Source organism: Hyperolius riggenbachi, chromosome 5, assembly GCF_040937935.1.
Source record: "Hyperolius riggenbachi isolate aHypRig1 chromosome 5, aHypRig1.pri, whole genome shotgun sequence".
Classification (NCBI taxonomy): Eukaryota; Metazoa; Chordata; class Amphibia; order Anura; family Hyperoliidae; genus Hyperolius; species Hyperolius riggenbachi.
In genome coordinates, this window is record NC_090650.1 from 343,324,834 (window position 1) to 343,340,365 (window position 15,532).

At 45.5% G+C, this 15,532-nt stretch overlaps 1 protein-coding gene across 4 annotated transcripts in view; it reads left to right on the forward strand.

Moving 5' to 3' along the window:
* Positions 1 to 15,532, forward strand: part of RP1 (RP1 axonemal microtubule associated) — a 542,476-nt gene that overhangs the window by 485,669 nt on the left and 41,275 nt on the right. For all 4 annotated transcript variants that reach the window (XM_068237387.1, XM_068237386.1, XM_068237388.1 and 1 more), the window contains 3 exons: positions 141 to 200; positions 2,519 to 2,691; positions 5,424 to 5,646. In XM_068237387.1, coding sequence (XP_068093488.1) covers positions 141 to 200; positions 2,519 to 2,691; positions 5,424 to 5,646 — 456 coding nt within the window. The remainder of the gene's footprint in view (positions 1 to 140; positions 201 to 2,518; positions 2,692 to 5,423; positions 5,647 to 15,532) is intronic.

Below are 15,532 nucleotides of genomic sequence, written 5' to 3' on the forward strand. Positions count from 1 at the left end.
GTTTACAGGAAAGATGAAAATTATCTCCTAGGAGATAACTCGGGTGAAAAAAAATAATTGCATATGGGTTATAGTCTTTGTTGCTGTGTGAATATCAGACATGTTACTCAATGACTGATCAACATTTTCTATCACTTCAGAAATGACAGAAATCAACAACCCCAACACTCTTCTGGATGAAAATCAGTTCATGACATCAGGTGAGAGATTCACAAAGAATTATTACTGTGTGTGTGTGTGTGTGTGTGTGTGTGTGTGTGGTGTGTGTGTGTGTGTGTGTGTGTGTGTGTGTGTGTGTGTGTGTGTGTGTGTGTGTGTGTGTGTGTGTGTGTGTGTGTGTGTGTGTGTGTGTGTGTGTGTGTGTGTGTGTGTGTGTGTGGTGTGTAAAGTGTGTGTGTGTGTGTGTGTGGTGTGGTGTGTAAAGTGTGTGTGTGTGTAAAGTGTGTGTGTGTGTGTGTGTGTGTGTGTGTGTGTGTGTGTGTGTGTGTGTGTGTGTGTGTGTGTGTGTGTGTGTGTGTGTGTGTGTGTGAAAGGGTCACTATCTCCTTGTGAATTTGTCCAACTGCAAAGGTATGCAACACTGCGTGACTTGGGAACACCACACCAGAAAAGGGGAACATACAGTAGCAGGGAATGCCCCAAGCATGTGGTTGCCCACTGCTCCCCCTCCTGGGGTTGAGGCACCCAAAAATAGGTAATGTAATGAAACAAAAAAATAATAAGGTGGAGGGAGGTATCTTTACCACTACAGATGTAAGAACCCAAACCACAGGGTTAATGTAAAAGGATTAAATTATTTATTCAGCACCTCCCTCCACCTTATTATTTTTTATTTCATTACATTACCTCTATTTGTGTGCCTCCACCCCCCAGTACTATACATTACATCTCCTTTGGAGGTGTTCTCCTTCTGGGTGTAGTGTTATCTACAACCAAGAAGGACCAACCAGGAGTGCGACCATCCAGTAGGACCTGGAATACCGAGCGGGAAGGTTATTTCCCCGTTGGCGATATTCGGTGGCTGCAGGGACTGCAACCCATATTTGTGATTATAAATACTTCATAAAGCACCACAAAAGCTGCTGCTACTGAATTGCAGAACTAAATTCCCATCTCAGAAACCGCACAACCAGTGCAAGCTATAAAATATGTACATATATATATCCAAAATCACTGAGATTGGTAGAGGTGTAACCCCCCCCCCCCACCACCACCACCACCTACTAACCAATATAATTGGCTTCCACCTGTGATTAATTGTAATCATTTTGATTAGTTTGGTGAAAAAAAACAACTAATCTTGAAGCAACTAAGACTCTTCTCTTGTCAGGCTTTCCATCTGGGGGGGGGGGGGGGGGGTAATGTGGGTACGCTCCATTGGGGGTGGGGGTCTGGGGGGGGGGGGGTGTGGGGATGCTCCACTGGGGGTGGGGGGTTGGGGGGGCTAATGTGGGGACGCTCCATTGGGGGTGGGGGTCTGGGGGGGGAATGTCGGGACTGGGAACGCTAGACTCCTGAGTGGGTGGGTGAGGGAGGGAGGATTTCTTACCCAGGCCAAGCCATATCCGCTTTACCGGATATGTTTGGCTTTAAAATACAGGGTGAACCGGGCCTTAATAAGACACAATTCTGCTTAACACAGTTTATTGTATACACCCGAAGGAGAAATAGCTCATGAGATAAACAGATAAGTAGAGATTAATCATGACTTAAGTCAAAGAGGTAGAGATAAATCATAAGTTAAGTTAGATAACGAGAGATAAATTATGAGGTAAGTCATTTAAGGAGTGAAAATTGTGAGTTAAAGTGGTGTGAAGTTAGCTCAGCATTTCCTCTTTGCTCTAAAAGATTATTTACAGCATAAAATCTACTATCACAAAAAAAGTAGCTGAACAGCATTCAAACAGTTAAACACAGCGCTCCTTGCTTCGGTGGGCAGCTTCTGGCAGCATCCAAAGAGGTGATAACATCTTTTGTTTACATTCCTTTGTCAGATACATTTAGTAAACATTAGCAAACTGTCGAAACTGAGCTGTTCTGAGCTGAGAATTAGAAACAGCTAAAAAGTGATCACTAGATAGATGTTAATATATCAATACATCAGCTATGTCATAAAATGCAACGGCATAATCTGTAGTTAAAGAAAATGGAGATTCTACAAAGTACTGACATAGGGGGCAATTCTTTATGCATCTCAGTAATTCTTGTCTTGTATTTTTCCCTTGGCAGTCATCAGTGACATTGCGTAAACGCAACTGTAAAAAATATTTATATGCACATCATTTTCATGGAATTATGCATAGAATACTTTATGCAGTTTTGATGGGGAAAAAAACTTACCTGAATAAATTAAATGAAAAAAAACCTACCTTAATAATTGATTTATGCATCTCTAAGTCTGCCTTAGGCAAACTTTATTAAACTTTCAAGGCTTTCTGTTTAATTACATGTACTTGATTGGTGTCCAATGCATAATAGTTTTAAATATATTTATGATATTTAATAACTTTAACCACAGATGGGGAATGGAAAATCCATTTGTCTGCACGGCGCAATGAAAACCAAAACACAGATACCCTAGACAATATGCTGCAACTGGCTCTAGTGTTTTATGGTGATAAAGGGCGTTCAAATCCAATCACGCTACAAAAAGAAGCTTCAGCTGATAACATGGACAGACTGAATTTTAAGGTATACATTTCAAATATGGGGGGGGGGGGGGGGTTGTATATTACCTTGCATTTTAAATAAACATGTATTTTGAGCTATTATGTCAAAGATTTAATCTTTTCTTCAAAACATTGAGGCCGGTTTCACACGCATATGAAACAGGCCTTTGGGGAATACAGCATTACTATGCAGTATTCCCCGTCTGGCATCTGGCCAAGCAGGCAGTGACTCTCACTTCCTGTTTAGCAATTGATGACGTGCGCAGAAGTGTATTTTTTAAAAATACGCTTCCATGCATGCGCAACACAGATATTTGTGGTGGCTTTTTAAAAGTGTGAACGCTACCATAGACTGACATGACTTCCAGCCCGACGCAGATCGCGCAGGAGCCGCGTGGTAACGTAGGCATTGAAGCGGGTTAGATAGGGCACAGTAAACATGAAAATACACCGCTCAACTCCCAGTACCAGACAGTGCTGGATCCTGGAAGCTGGATCCCAAAAGATTCTGAGAAAACACAAAGATGGTCCACACTTATCCACTTGTTCATAGGACTTTATTCAGGACGCATCCAGACATCACAAAAATCCGACATGTTTCGGACCAAGAGGTCCTTACTGAATTAGGGCACTTCCGGCACAGCGTGCCACAATGTGGGGAGTGGGAACTCCCCCACAGATTAGCATTAGGCTGCGGTGCGGTAAATTTACTACACCACACCGCCTCAGTGTGAAAGGGCCCTTGGGCTCCTTTCACACATTGGGCTTGATTCACAAAACTGTGATAAATGCTATCACAGCAGTTATCACACAAGCTGCGGTTTTCACGCGAACAGCGTGACTTCATGTGATAAGCAGAAGCTTGCGCATGATCACGTGAAAAGCACACATGATCGCGCACAAACCTCTACTTATCACGTGAAACCTCGGCGAGCGGCAGCTCGTGTGATAAGTGCTGTGATAGCAGTTATCACAGTTTTGTGAATCAAGCCCATTTTGCAGTGCGATTTGCGCGTGGCATAAGAGCCTAACGCAGCACATCACACCACACCATCACATGCATTGGACAAGGTAACTCGAGTGACTCCACTCCCAGCAAGTCTTACCCTTAGTCACATGCACACTGCCGGACAGGAAATATGTCAGCTGGAAATCCCCATCAGCGCAAGACCACCGCACAACTACCATGAAAAATAATTCAAATGCTCACTTTACCATGGTCGTGGACTGCAGTATTACCACGCACAGCAAGCAATGACGCACTGCAGACTCTGCGTCTGGTGAAGCAATTCCATCACATCGCAAGAAGTGTGGCATGGCTCATTGACTTTAATGACCACTGCGTTGAGCTGCGCCGGGGGAGAGTACCGTGACGTGTCAGGGTAAGTATGAAAAGGGCTTAAGATGTTTCCCATAATTTCATGATCATATTTCAAATTTCTAAAAACTGAGTTAAGCTGAATTTGCAAACTCTATGTATTGTGGTGTACAGATCTCCCAGAAGACCCCATCTTGTTTCATGATTAACTCAAAGCATGGGATTTTCCACTGACTGGCAGCAGTTATAGACAATACCTTACCACAGTCATGGAATATTCCACTGACTTCCAGTAATTATAGACTCTTCCTTACCACAGTCTTTGTGACATAACTTCATGCAAACTGTCTGACATAAGGTTTTCCATAAGTTTCAGCAAAGTCTGGAGATGAACGGAAGGGATTAGAAGGGTAAGACTTGTTGGGGGCAGAGTCACTTCAGTTCCCAGTAGTGGAGTTTAAAAGATAAAAGATAACTTTCTAATTGAAGCAACAGGGTTCAATTAAACCCAAAGTCCGCCCGTAGATTAGTATGTTGAAAAACTAGTAACACCAAATTTAGCACTGTTCTTTCATGGCTCGGGACAGGTCAGCAAGAGGGGTGACCGCACCTTAGTACGTTTATTTTTACCCTTGCAATAAAAAGGTAAAAATTGCTCTGCCAAGGCAACTAGCTGACACAGCTGAGAGATCAGATTACACTAGTGATTAGTCACAGATGAGGGGGGGAATTAGACATGCTAAACTCTCTACATTCATACAGGGTGCATTTCTCTGTTTTCCTTTTGCCCTGTGCAAAAGTTCAGGTCCACTTCGAGGTGGCCACTCTTATGTCTATGCTTATAGGTACACTTTAAGGTGGCCATTCTTAACTGGCATCTCATCAGGAAGAGGAACACATGAAAGTGCTGCATGAAGAGAGTATGCTTAATAAGCTGCATCCCCCACAGATGTGACTGGAGGCTGGTATGCATGTCTAATATGTGTCTGAGGAGCAGATGCCATACTGAATCTGTGAAGGCACATGCCATTACCTGCTTTCGTAAATTACACTAACATTAGATAGGGCTTATTGAGTTCTTGCTAGTTGTGAGATATATTCAGAGATACGTTCTTTAGAAAATTCATAACAAAATGACAAAATAACAGTTCTTGTAATCAAATAACCCTTACAAAACATTTCACTCTGTGAACAAACTCTCCCCTGCTAAAATGAATTATATGTGATAAAATATGGAAGTGGTTGACAATAAATTTGTTTTGTTGTGCATATAAAAATATAAAAAAAACAACTTCCCAAATCACCCCGTCCCGAATACCCATGTTATTCAGCATCTTCCTTTTGATACTAAAAACAAGTGTTATACCCTAATGACAAATGCCTATTAGTGTCCTGAGGAATATACAGTTTTCTGAATTACATGTTTATCTTTTCAGGCAAACCTTTCGTATGATTTAGGAGAATTATTCAAAGTGAGGCTTGGTCTGCAGCACTGGCAAGAGGATCTGGGACGGATGTACTTGTATCATTTAAAAATGCAGAATACAAGAACCTTGGATACGTTTAACCAGTCAATAAATAAAACACTTCCTCTTTCATTAAGTGGAGACAGATGGATTGAAGTCCCAGTAGAATGGCCTCTAAAAGCCTCCCTTTCTGGTATGTTTTGAGAATAAGCTAATATCTATTTAATTCTAGACTCACGGTTGGATGCAGGACTGCAAGTAATGAGGAGAGGAGATAAGAGTTCCTGTAAGATGTTCCTGTAAGATGTGCTTTACCAGTCTGGAGTACCAATTACATTTAAAGATGCACAGGAAGTTCATGATAAATTGAGACCAGCTTTAATATGTGTCTGTCTGGACATTTATTTAGCTATCGGTTTACTAATGATGGTCATTCGCTAGCAGTAACAGATGGAGGAATATTCGAATGTGGCAAAATGTGTCTGAGCATCTCTTAGGCATACGATTATGACACTCTTTATCTTCCAATCTATGGAGGATCGATCAGTTACCCACACAGTAAACACTGATTTTGAGTGAATTTAGACTTATGCTTAGCTGAAATGATTGAAACTAATTACTTTTCAAAGGTTTATCCAATTAAGGCGGTAAAAAAAATAACCAAACAATTACATTGAGATTCACGCTTTGTCATTTTGATCCACGCTTTGACTATTTTTATGTAACTAAGAGTAGTTACTGAAATATTAGTTTTGGGAGTATAATCTCACTTTAACCCCCTTGGCGGGGGTTAAAGTGAGGGGGGCAGCGCAGCAGTTTTTTTTTTTTTTTTTTTTTTGATAGCCGCTGCTCAGCGGCATCCCCCCAGCCCCGCCGATCGCCTCCGGCGATAGGCGATCAGGAAATCCCGTTCAAAGAACGGGATTTCCTGGAGGGCTTCCCCCGTCGCCATGGCGACGGGGCGGGATGACGTCACCGACGTCAGCGACGTCGGGACGTCATTGGGAGACCCGATCCACCCCTTGTCGCTGCCTGGCACTGATTGGCCAGGCAGCGCAGGGGTCTGGGGGGGGGGCCGCGCGCCGCACCGGATAGCGGCGATCGGGCGCGCGGCGGCGGCGATCGGGGTGCTGGCGCAGCTAACAAAGTGCTAGCTGCGTCCAGCAAAAAAAAAATTATGAAAATCGGCCCAGCAGGGCCTGAGCGGCACCCTCTGGCGGCTTACCCCGTGTCACACACGGGGTTACCGCTAAGGAGGTTAATTTGAGTTCCCCCCCCCCCCCCCTGGCGGGGTGTTAGAGACTCTGTAATAAAAAAAAGTTCCCCTGGGGGGCAGTTACCTCGGGAGGGGGAAGCCTCAGAGTCCCAATGAGGCTCTCCCCTCCCGTGTAGCTGCAGGCAATCCAGCGATGGCTCCATCGAAGTCTCTGGCAATCCAGGCTCAACAAGCTACATTTATTTACCTTCCCTGGCTCCAGCAAGCAGGGGCATTGTTGCGGCTCTCAGCACGGAGATCTCCGTCGTGTCCGTTCTACTATGCAGGCACAGGAGACTTGCAACTGTGCAATATAGCGGCCCAAAGGGGATCAGCTATTTCCTATCTCCGAGCGGAGAGCCGATACTGCGCCTGCGCTGGAGCCGGGAAGGTAAATATTTACATCCCCACCATTCCAGGAGCTTTTTCGCCGCCACCGTGAGACACAGGAGGACGGGGGAAGCCTCAATAGGATCCGGAGGCTTCCCCCACCCGAGGTGAGAACCCCCCAGGTGAACTTTTTCAAGTTACAGGTTTTCTTTAAAGGGGCACTACAGCGGAAAACTGTAAAATTTAAAATATCTGCAAACATATATAAATAAGAAGTACGTTTTTTCCAGAGTAAAATGAGCCATAAATTAATATTCTCCTATGTCCCTGTCACTTACAGTAGGCAGTAGAAATCTGACAGAAATGACAGGTTTTGGACTAGTCCATCTCTTCATAGGGGATTCTCTGCAAGGCTTTTATTCTTTATAAAGATATTTCCTAAAAAGGATTTAAACAATGATGCTGGCTAGCTTCCCTGCTCCCTACACAGTTTTTTGTGCAGTTGGATGGAGCAACTGCCATTCACTAAGTGCTTTTGAAAATAAATATATCCCTATGCCCTATAAAGAGATGGACTAATCCAAAACCTGTCACTTCTGTCAGATTTCTACAACCTACTGTAAGTGACAGCAACATAGGAGAAAAGTAATTTATGGCTAATTTTACTCTGGGGAAAAATGTACTTTTTATTTGTATATGTTGGCACATATTTTACATTTTACAGTTTTTCGCTGTAGTGCCCCTTTAAGTATAGTAGGGTATTGCAGAGGGCCCCTTATCTGTTTATCTCATGAATTAGCTCTTCTTATAGTTGAGGTGAAAAATGGTTAAGGTGAGAAATTTAAGAGAAAAGCTTTCCAAATAAACCTTATTTTTCTTAAAGGGATACTTAAATGAAAACACGCATGTGCATTTTCTGCACAGAAAAACCAAGAACTGTTAATCAAGCTAGTTCACACTTTTTTTGCACACAGAATAAAACTGACATTCTGTATCATGATTCTGCACATTTTGTCAGTCGTTTTCTATCAATTGCATTAGCTGCTGTGAAAAAAACGCGCTGTCAGGCTTGTCTGGTCAATAACCACAGTTCAGACTGTATGCCCATATGAGTGAGCAGAAATGAAGGAGGCACTCAAATGGCGTTATAAACTTGCGTTTATCAATTCAGTAGCCGACACGACATGTTTCGGGGTTTCCCCCTTCCTCAAGTGTACGGGGGGAAACCCCGAAACATGTCGTGTCGGCTACTGAATTGATAAACGCAAGTTTATAACGCCATTTGAGTGCCTCCTTCATTTCTGCTTGTATCGTAATAAGGTGGAGTGGTGACCCACGGAGGGATCGTGCACCGGCGGACCAGGTGTCATATCTGGTGTTGAAGCCCAGCTCAGCAACCCCCTGTTGTGTCTTGCCCATATGAGTGACCCAGAGTCCAGCCCGTAAAACCGGCGCAAGCTCCTGCCTAACACAATACTCCAATACACCCTGCAGGTAGATGTAGCATACAGTCTGACAGGTAGCTAATCCAGTAGGCAGAATCTGACAATTCTGGCAATGCAATATGGGCACAGTGGATATATATATACATATATATATATATATATATATATATATATATATATATATATATATATATATATATACGCACATATACAAGATAGTCACCTGAAGCCTAGTGGATTAGGCTATCCAGGGGAGTGAATCAAGTGGCAGAAGTGCCAGGAGTTTCTGGTGACAGTGAGGTAGTCTAGATAGGAACTTTGCAGAGATAGCGTAGTCCAGGCAAGCCGAAGTCAGTCCAGGCAGAGTTCATGCAAATCCGTGTCCAAGCAAAGGTCAATCCAGGCAGCAAGGCAAAGTGTAGTCAAGGTGCAAGGCAAGGTTGGCAACGGGAATCCAGCAGAGATTAAGCGTGGTCAGGATACAAGGCAGTAGTCAGCATCAGGAATCAAGCAGGGGTTAAGCGTGGTCAAGATACAAGGAAATAGTCGGCAACAGGAATCCAATATGACAGTGAGCGCTACCCAGTAACAAGCCAAAGCTAATGCTATCACGGGCGATGACCAGGTTTAAATACTAGAACTAACCAATCAACAAAAGCAACAAAAGCAGAATTGAAAACAAACCAATAGCAATCCAGCGTGGAATTCTCCGCCCTCCATGTGTTTATTTTTAAAAATGTAAAACTTTTGTAAAATTTTTACTCGCTTCAGATTCCCTTTAAAACTTAAAAAAGCAGATTTATTGTTTTGTCTCAGCTGTATGTAACAGTCTATCTCAGTGTCTCAGAGTGCTCAAATATATATGAACTACTGATCTTTTTTTATCTCTCCTGGCAGAGAACTGGGCTTGCTAGAGCAAAGTATTGTATGGCTGTAATTCCTAGTCAGTAGTCCTAATGGGTCCCGACTGGAAACAAATTGTCAATTGCATAGCTGAATATTAACTCTTTCAGGAAGAGAAAAAAGGAGATCACAGCATATGCATTTGTGTGCTATGCACTGTACATACACAAATCTATGCCAGCATGTCACAATCCCCTTAAGGTTTCCTTGAGTCCCATTTCACACTGTCACGTTGCATTAACCTGTCTTGCCACTGGGTAAAGCTAAACCAATGTAAGTCTATAGGGCAGTGATGGCTAACCTTTCAGAGGCCGAGTGCCCAAACTGCGACCTAACATCGACTTATTTATCTCCGAGTGCCAATGGGGAGGGGGGCAAATATAGCCAACTATGACCATTAAGGGCTCATTCACACTATGTGCTGCGCTGTCAGTTTTGATGCAACGCACATAATGTAAGATTCATATGGTAACATGAAAGTCAATAGACTTCCATGTTACCATTCACACTACAGGTGTGCGTTCCCATGTGTTACGTTGTAACGCATCTGGGAACATTTTAACGCACAACACATACGTTTCCCTGATGGGTACAGCTGCCAACGTCCACGCTTTAGCGCACCGCAACGTGCATTCCGTGCGATCACTGTGCGTTGGCAGCGCATGCATGAAATCGCATTCGTGCATACGTTCTGTAGTGTGAATGAGCCCTTAATAACAAATGCAGCAACAGTTACCCCAGACACCAGAAAATAAACGCAATGTGTGCAACATTTCAGCAGAAAATAATGCAATGTTGGTAACATTTCAGCAGAAAATCATGCAATGTGGGCCACATTTCACCAGAAAACAAACGCAGTGGGCCACATTTCACTAGAAAACAAACGCAGCGGGCAGCATTTCACCAGAAAACAAACGCAGTGGGCCACATTTCACCAGAAAACAAACGCAGTGGGCAACATTTCACCAGAAAATAAACTCAGTGGGCCACATTTCACCCAAAAAACAAACGCAGTGAGCCACATTTCACCAGAAAACAAACGCAGAGGGCAGCATTTCACCTGAAAACAAACAGTGGGCCACATTTCACCAGAAAACAAACGCAATGGGCCACATTTCACCCGAAAACAAACGCAGAGGGTAGCATTTCACCAGAAAACAAACGCAGCGGGCAGCATTTCACCAGAAAACAAACGCAGTGGGCCACATTTCACCAGAAAACAAATGCAGTGGGCAGCATTTCACCAGAAAATAAACGCAGTGGGCCACATTTCACACAAATAGTCTCCAGTACAGGGCTTCGGCAGCCATCTTGCTGTAGCCCTGGTCTGCATCCCAGGAGACTGCGGGGCTGCGGTCTATGAACTGGTGCGGCGGCGTCTAGTAGACGCTGCGGCCAGTTCATAAGCAGCGGTGGTGTGCCAGCAGATTGGGCACGCGTGCCATAGGTTTGCCACCGCTGCTATAGGGCATACCTAGTGTGGTGTGATGCGTTGTGTTGAAAGTCTCCAGTCTGACTTACAGAGCTTTGGGTTCCAGCATGCGTGGCGACGTGCTGCAACCTGCAATCTAGGGCGACACAGCTTTTTTAAAATTGTTCAGTGTATCTTTTCAATACACTTCAATTTTAACTTCGGCCACAGGAAGTGAATGCTAGAGAGTCTCAGTTCCTGCTTTGCTTACAGCCAGAAGGGATATTTTTAGCGTTGTGGGGCGATGCAGTCATCGCACTGCAGCACAGCTAGAACACCGGTTAGTAGTCTGAAACTGGCCGCAACTAGATAACTCCTGCCTAGATGTGATTTATGAAAACAAGATGAGCACTAAATGAAGAATTGTGAAACAAGCCCTCTTGTGTTCAGTGCAGTTTTTATTAACAACAAAATACAAAAGAAAAAAAAAATCACCTTTTAGAGTACCTTTAGTTTTTGATGAGAAAGAGAGTGGAAGTCGAGTGGACTGATTAATAAAAGCACATCTTTTTAAGAATCACTCAGCTTGTGTCTGAGAGGATATTACATCAAAACAATAAGCAAGGAAAGCCTAGGCAGACGATACAAATCAATGTGTGTGGTAGAAACTTTTAATGGAAAACTGTCACTGCTAAGCCTATGAAAGTTTCATAAACCAGGAGATCAACTGATTTCACTGAGTGGCAGCCCCGAGCTTTGATGAACAGAATTGATTTGATATCCATGAAAGACAAGAATGTCACAGAGGCTCTCGAGAGTGTTTGTAGATAGATACACTCACACCTGTCAGTTCAGTGAGCTTCTCCATAGGCCACCATTATACAGTATAATGTACAAACTCCAGCAGCTCCAGTGGCATCACAGTAATGCCATAAGCATGGCTGAATATCGCGATTTCCCGTACAATAATGGAATACTATTATTATTAATTTTTTTGGTATACAGGACCAAATAACATACAGTGGACCGTACTGTTGGTGGTGATGATAGCTGTGCCTTGGTGGCATGAGCCCAGAAGTAACAGGCATGCGCCAGATTAATAATTTAATATTTTTTTTATTTTTTTTTTTGGGGGGGGGGGGGGGGGGTTAGGTACAGCCAACTGAATTAGTAGCAAATGGCATAATGTGAGCCATGCTGGTAGTGGTGCAGGGTAGCTTTGCCAGGGCGGACATGAGGCCAGAAGTAACAGGCATGCACCAGGGTAATCATTTTTTATCATGCCCCCATATGGTGCCACCCGAGCATAAGTGGAGTTGTCGGCTGCGGTGAGCAGTGGCTTGGCTGTTGTAGGTGACGCAAGGTTTAGTGTGGGCTGCACATAGTATAAAATGGCATCATAGTATCTATTCTGCTGCCTGGCACTGCAAACCCACCAGTATGAGCCATATGACCACCACCAGGTCCACCAGAGTGTGAAGCACACGTCCCCACCAGCATGCTCCTTACCACCATACTAGGACTCATCGGCAAAAATGGGGAGCTTGAATATTGCAGTGAGATTGTGCGGATCCACAAGTGGTGCATGGATAACAAACTCATGCTAAACTCAGCAAGAACTGTGGAACTGATTGTGGACTTCAGAAGGAATGCACCATCACCCAGCCTGGCCCTCATTGATGGAACCAAGCTCACCAGTGTACAAACGCTCGGTTCCTAAGCACCACCATCACTGTGAACTTGAGATGGGATGTAAATATCACCACAACTCAAAAGAAAGCCCAGAAGAGACTGTTCTTCCCGAGGCAGCTGTGGAAGTTTGGAATGCCAAGGGAGCTACTGTCCAGTTTCTATACAGCGACCACTGAATCTGTTCTCTGCTCCTCCATCATAGTCTGGTACTATGCGCTAACGCAAGGGACAGGCACAAACTGCAGAGAGTAATCAATACCGCTGAGAAAATCATAGGGTCACCCCTTTCCCTCCTGGACCTTCTCCATAAATTCAGAATGAGGTTCAGGGCCAACAGGATCACACATCACACCTCATACCCTAGCAGTCACTTCTTCAAACTCAATCAATCAATCAACTCAACAATCAGGCCCTCGTTATGGGTCCATCCCACTGGAGTAACAATAGGGGATGCGACCCCTGCCGCCGCGGGGGGCCCTAGGGCCCGTTCAGGGACTTTTGTGGGGCAGGAGGGTTTGCAGCATAAGAGGAGAGCGTGGCCGCAGATCGGTGGGGAGGGGGGACATTCCCCCCCCCCCCGATCCCTCACCTCGGGCTCTCCTCTCAGCGCTCCCCTCCTGCAATCATTGCTGGTGGCAGCAGCTGCGGCGGCAGCAGGCTGAACACATTACCTCCTTCTCGCTGGAGGTCTTCCGATCTCTAAGAGCTACATGTAACTTCCTGTTTGCACAGGAAGTTACATGAAGCACTTAGTGATCGGAAGACCTCCGGCGAGAAGGAGGTATATGCTCAGCCTGCTGCCGCCGCAGCTGCTGCCACCAGCAATGATTGCAGGAGGGGAGCGCTGAGAGGAGAGCCCGAGGTGAGGGAGCGGGGGGGGAATGTCCCCCCTCCCCACCGATCTGCGGCCACGCTCTCCTCCTATGCTGCAACCCCTCCTGCCCCACAAAAGTCCCTGACCGGGCCCTAGGGAGGGAGCCCACATTTTTTTTTGCAGGGGGGCCCGCGGATTTATAAGTACGCCCCTGGTCCATCCCCACCAAAACCAACAGGCACAGAAACACATTCTTCCCCCAAGTGGTCGCCCTTCTCAACTCAATCCATCTCCCCAATGTCATTCACTAGTCCCCTCCTAGCTCCTTTGGGACCCCAGCATATGAATTCTTGCCCATAGGCCGACTCTCTCTAGTCGCACTGCACTATACACTGTCACATCATGTTCATTTTGCACAATACAGTTGCCATCTGCACTGTGTGTTGCTGTCGTTATAATGTTACTACTGTTGTTATGTACCTATGATTGCACTATGTTGCTTTATTACATTATTACTGTCAATATGTATAATTTGCACCATATTGTTGTTTTATTTTTACTGTCTGCAATTACACCATTGCCATATGTCCACAAACCATTCCGGGTGCGGCGCCTGTCACACTTGTCGAATAAAGGATTCTGTGTCAGACTGCACATCTCCCTTTATCAGCTTATCTAACAGGTAGACACTAGTGTTGGGCGAACAGTGTTCGCCACTGTTCGGGTTCTGCAGAACATCACCCTGTTCGGGTGATGTTCGCGTTCGGCCGAACACCTGATGGTGTTCGGCCTTTTAAGTTCGGGTTCGCCCCGAACTTCTAATGGCCGCCGAACAGGGCCCCTGTTCGGCCGAACAGGGCCCTGTTCGGCCGAATACGGCCCCCCTATGGGGTCGCAGGCATAAGGGGGGAGCATGCCCCGATCGCGGGGGGGGTCGGAAATTCCCCCCACCCCCTCTGCTAGCGCTCCCCCCTCTGCCCGCTTCCCCATAACAAAGTTTCAAGAAGTACCTGCTGTGTCCGGTGGTAGTGTGGGTGGCTGGCAGTGGGCGGCACTATGCAGTGACTGAATGAGGAGGAGGAGTCCGGAGAGTGACGCGTTGAGGGAGGCCGGGCAGCGGGCGGTTCAGCAGTGAACCGCCCGCTGCCCGGCCTCCCTCAACGCGTCACTCTCCGGACTCCTCCTCCTCATTCAGTCACTGCATAGTGCCGCCCACTGCCAGCCACCCACACTACCACCGGACACAGCAGGTACTTCTTGAAACTTTGTTATGGGGAAGCGGGCAGAGGGGGGAGCGCTAGCGGAGGGGGTGGGGGGAATTTCCGACCCCCCCCGCGATCGGGGCATGCTCCCCCCTTATGCCTGCGACCCCATAGGGCCCCAAAAGCTGGATGTTCGGAAAGTTCGGGGTTCGGCCCGAACATGCCGAACATCTCGGCCATGTTCGGCGAACTTTCCCGAACCCGAACATCCAGGTGTTCGCCCATCACTAGTAGACACCTCTAGGTAACCAGAACTCATCAACACGGCGTCCCACTGGCTATGGTCTACAGTGACCCCTTCACCTCTCATCTAAACTGCTCTGTGACTGTGTGCTGCATTGACATTAGACATAGATTGCTCCACTTGCGTTTCATTGGCACATCCAGGCTCTTCAGGGGTGCCAGAGTGACCTATTTTGATTAGTCATTTATCTCATAAATAAAGCCAAATAGAAATACAGGTTTATCCCTGTACCAAGGATAAGGAGCATGGCCAAGATCTCATAGTTGTAAACTAGGGTCTCCAGGTTTGTTTCATGGCAGCACACTTTGTGATATACAATGTGTTAACTAAGGCTGGTGAGTAGTGGAATAGCAATAGAATGTGCAGAGCTTATTACTGCACTGAAGCCCGGTGGCCAAAGGAGCCCACCAGGGGCCCTCTTTCATTTGCTGTATAAACTCTTCTTTAGTGCTATACTAGTAATGAATAGTGCTCACTTCTGCATTTAGACCCATTGAGTTATACTCCTGTTTGCCTGATGAAGTGGGACCACACCTGCAAAACGCGTTGCACTAAGTGGAGTTAAATAAAAAAATTTGTATTGATATATTGTGACTCAATTGAGTTTTATATTTTTGAGGGAGGTAAGTCCACCTGAACATCCCCCTCTTTTAGATGTTTTTTTTAAACATTTTTATTCTACTCTGGTGCCTCTGTACACCAAGCCTTGCTGAAATCTTGATT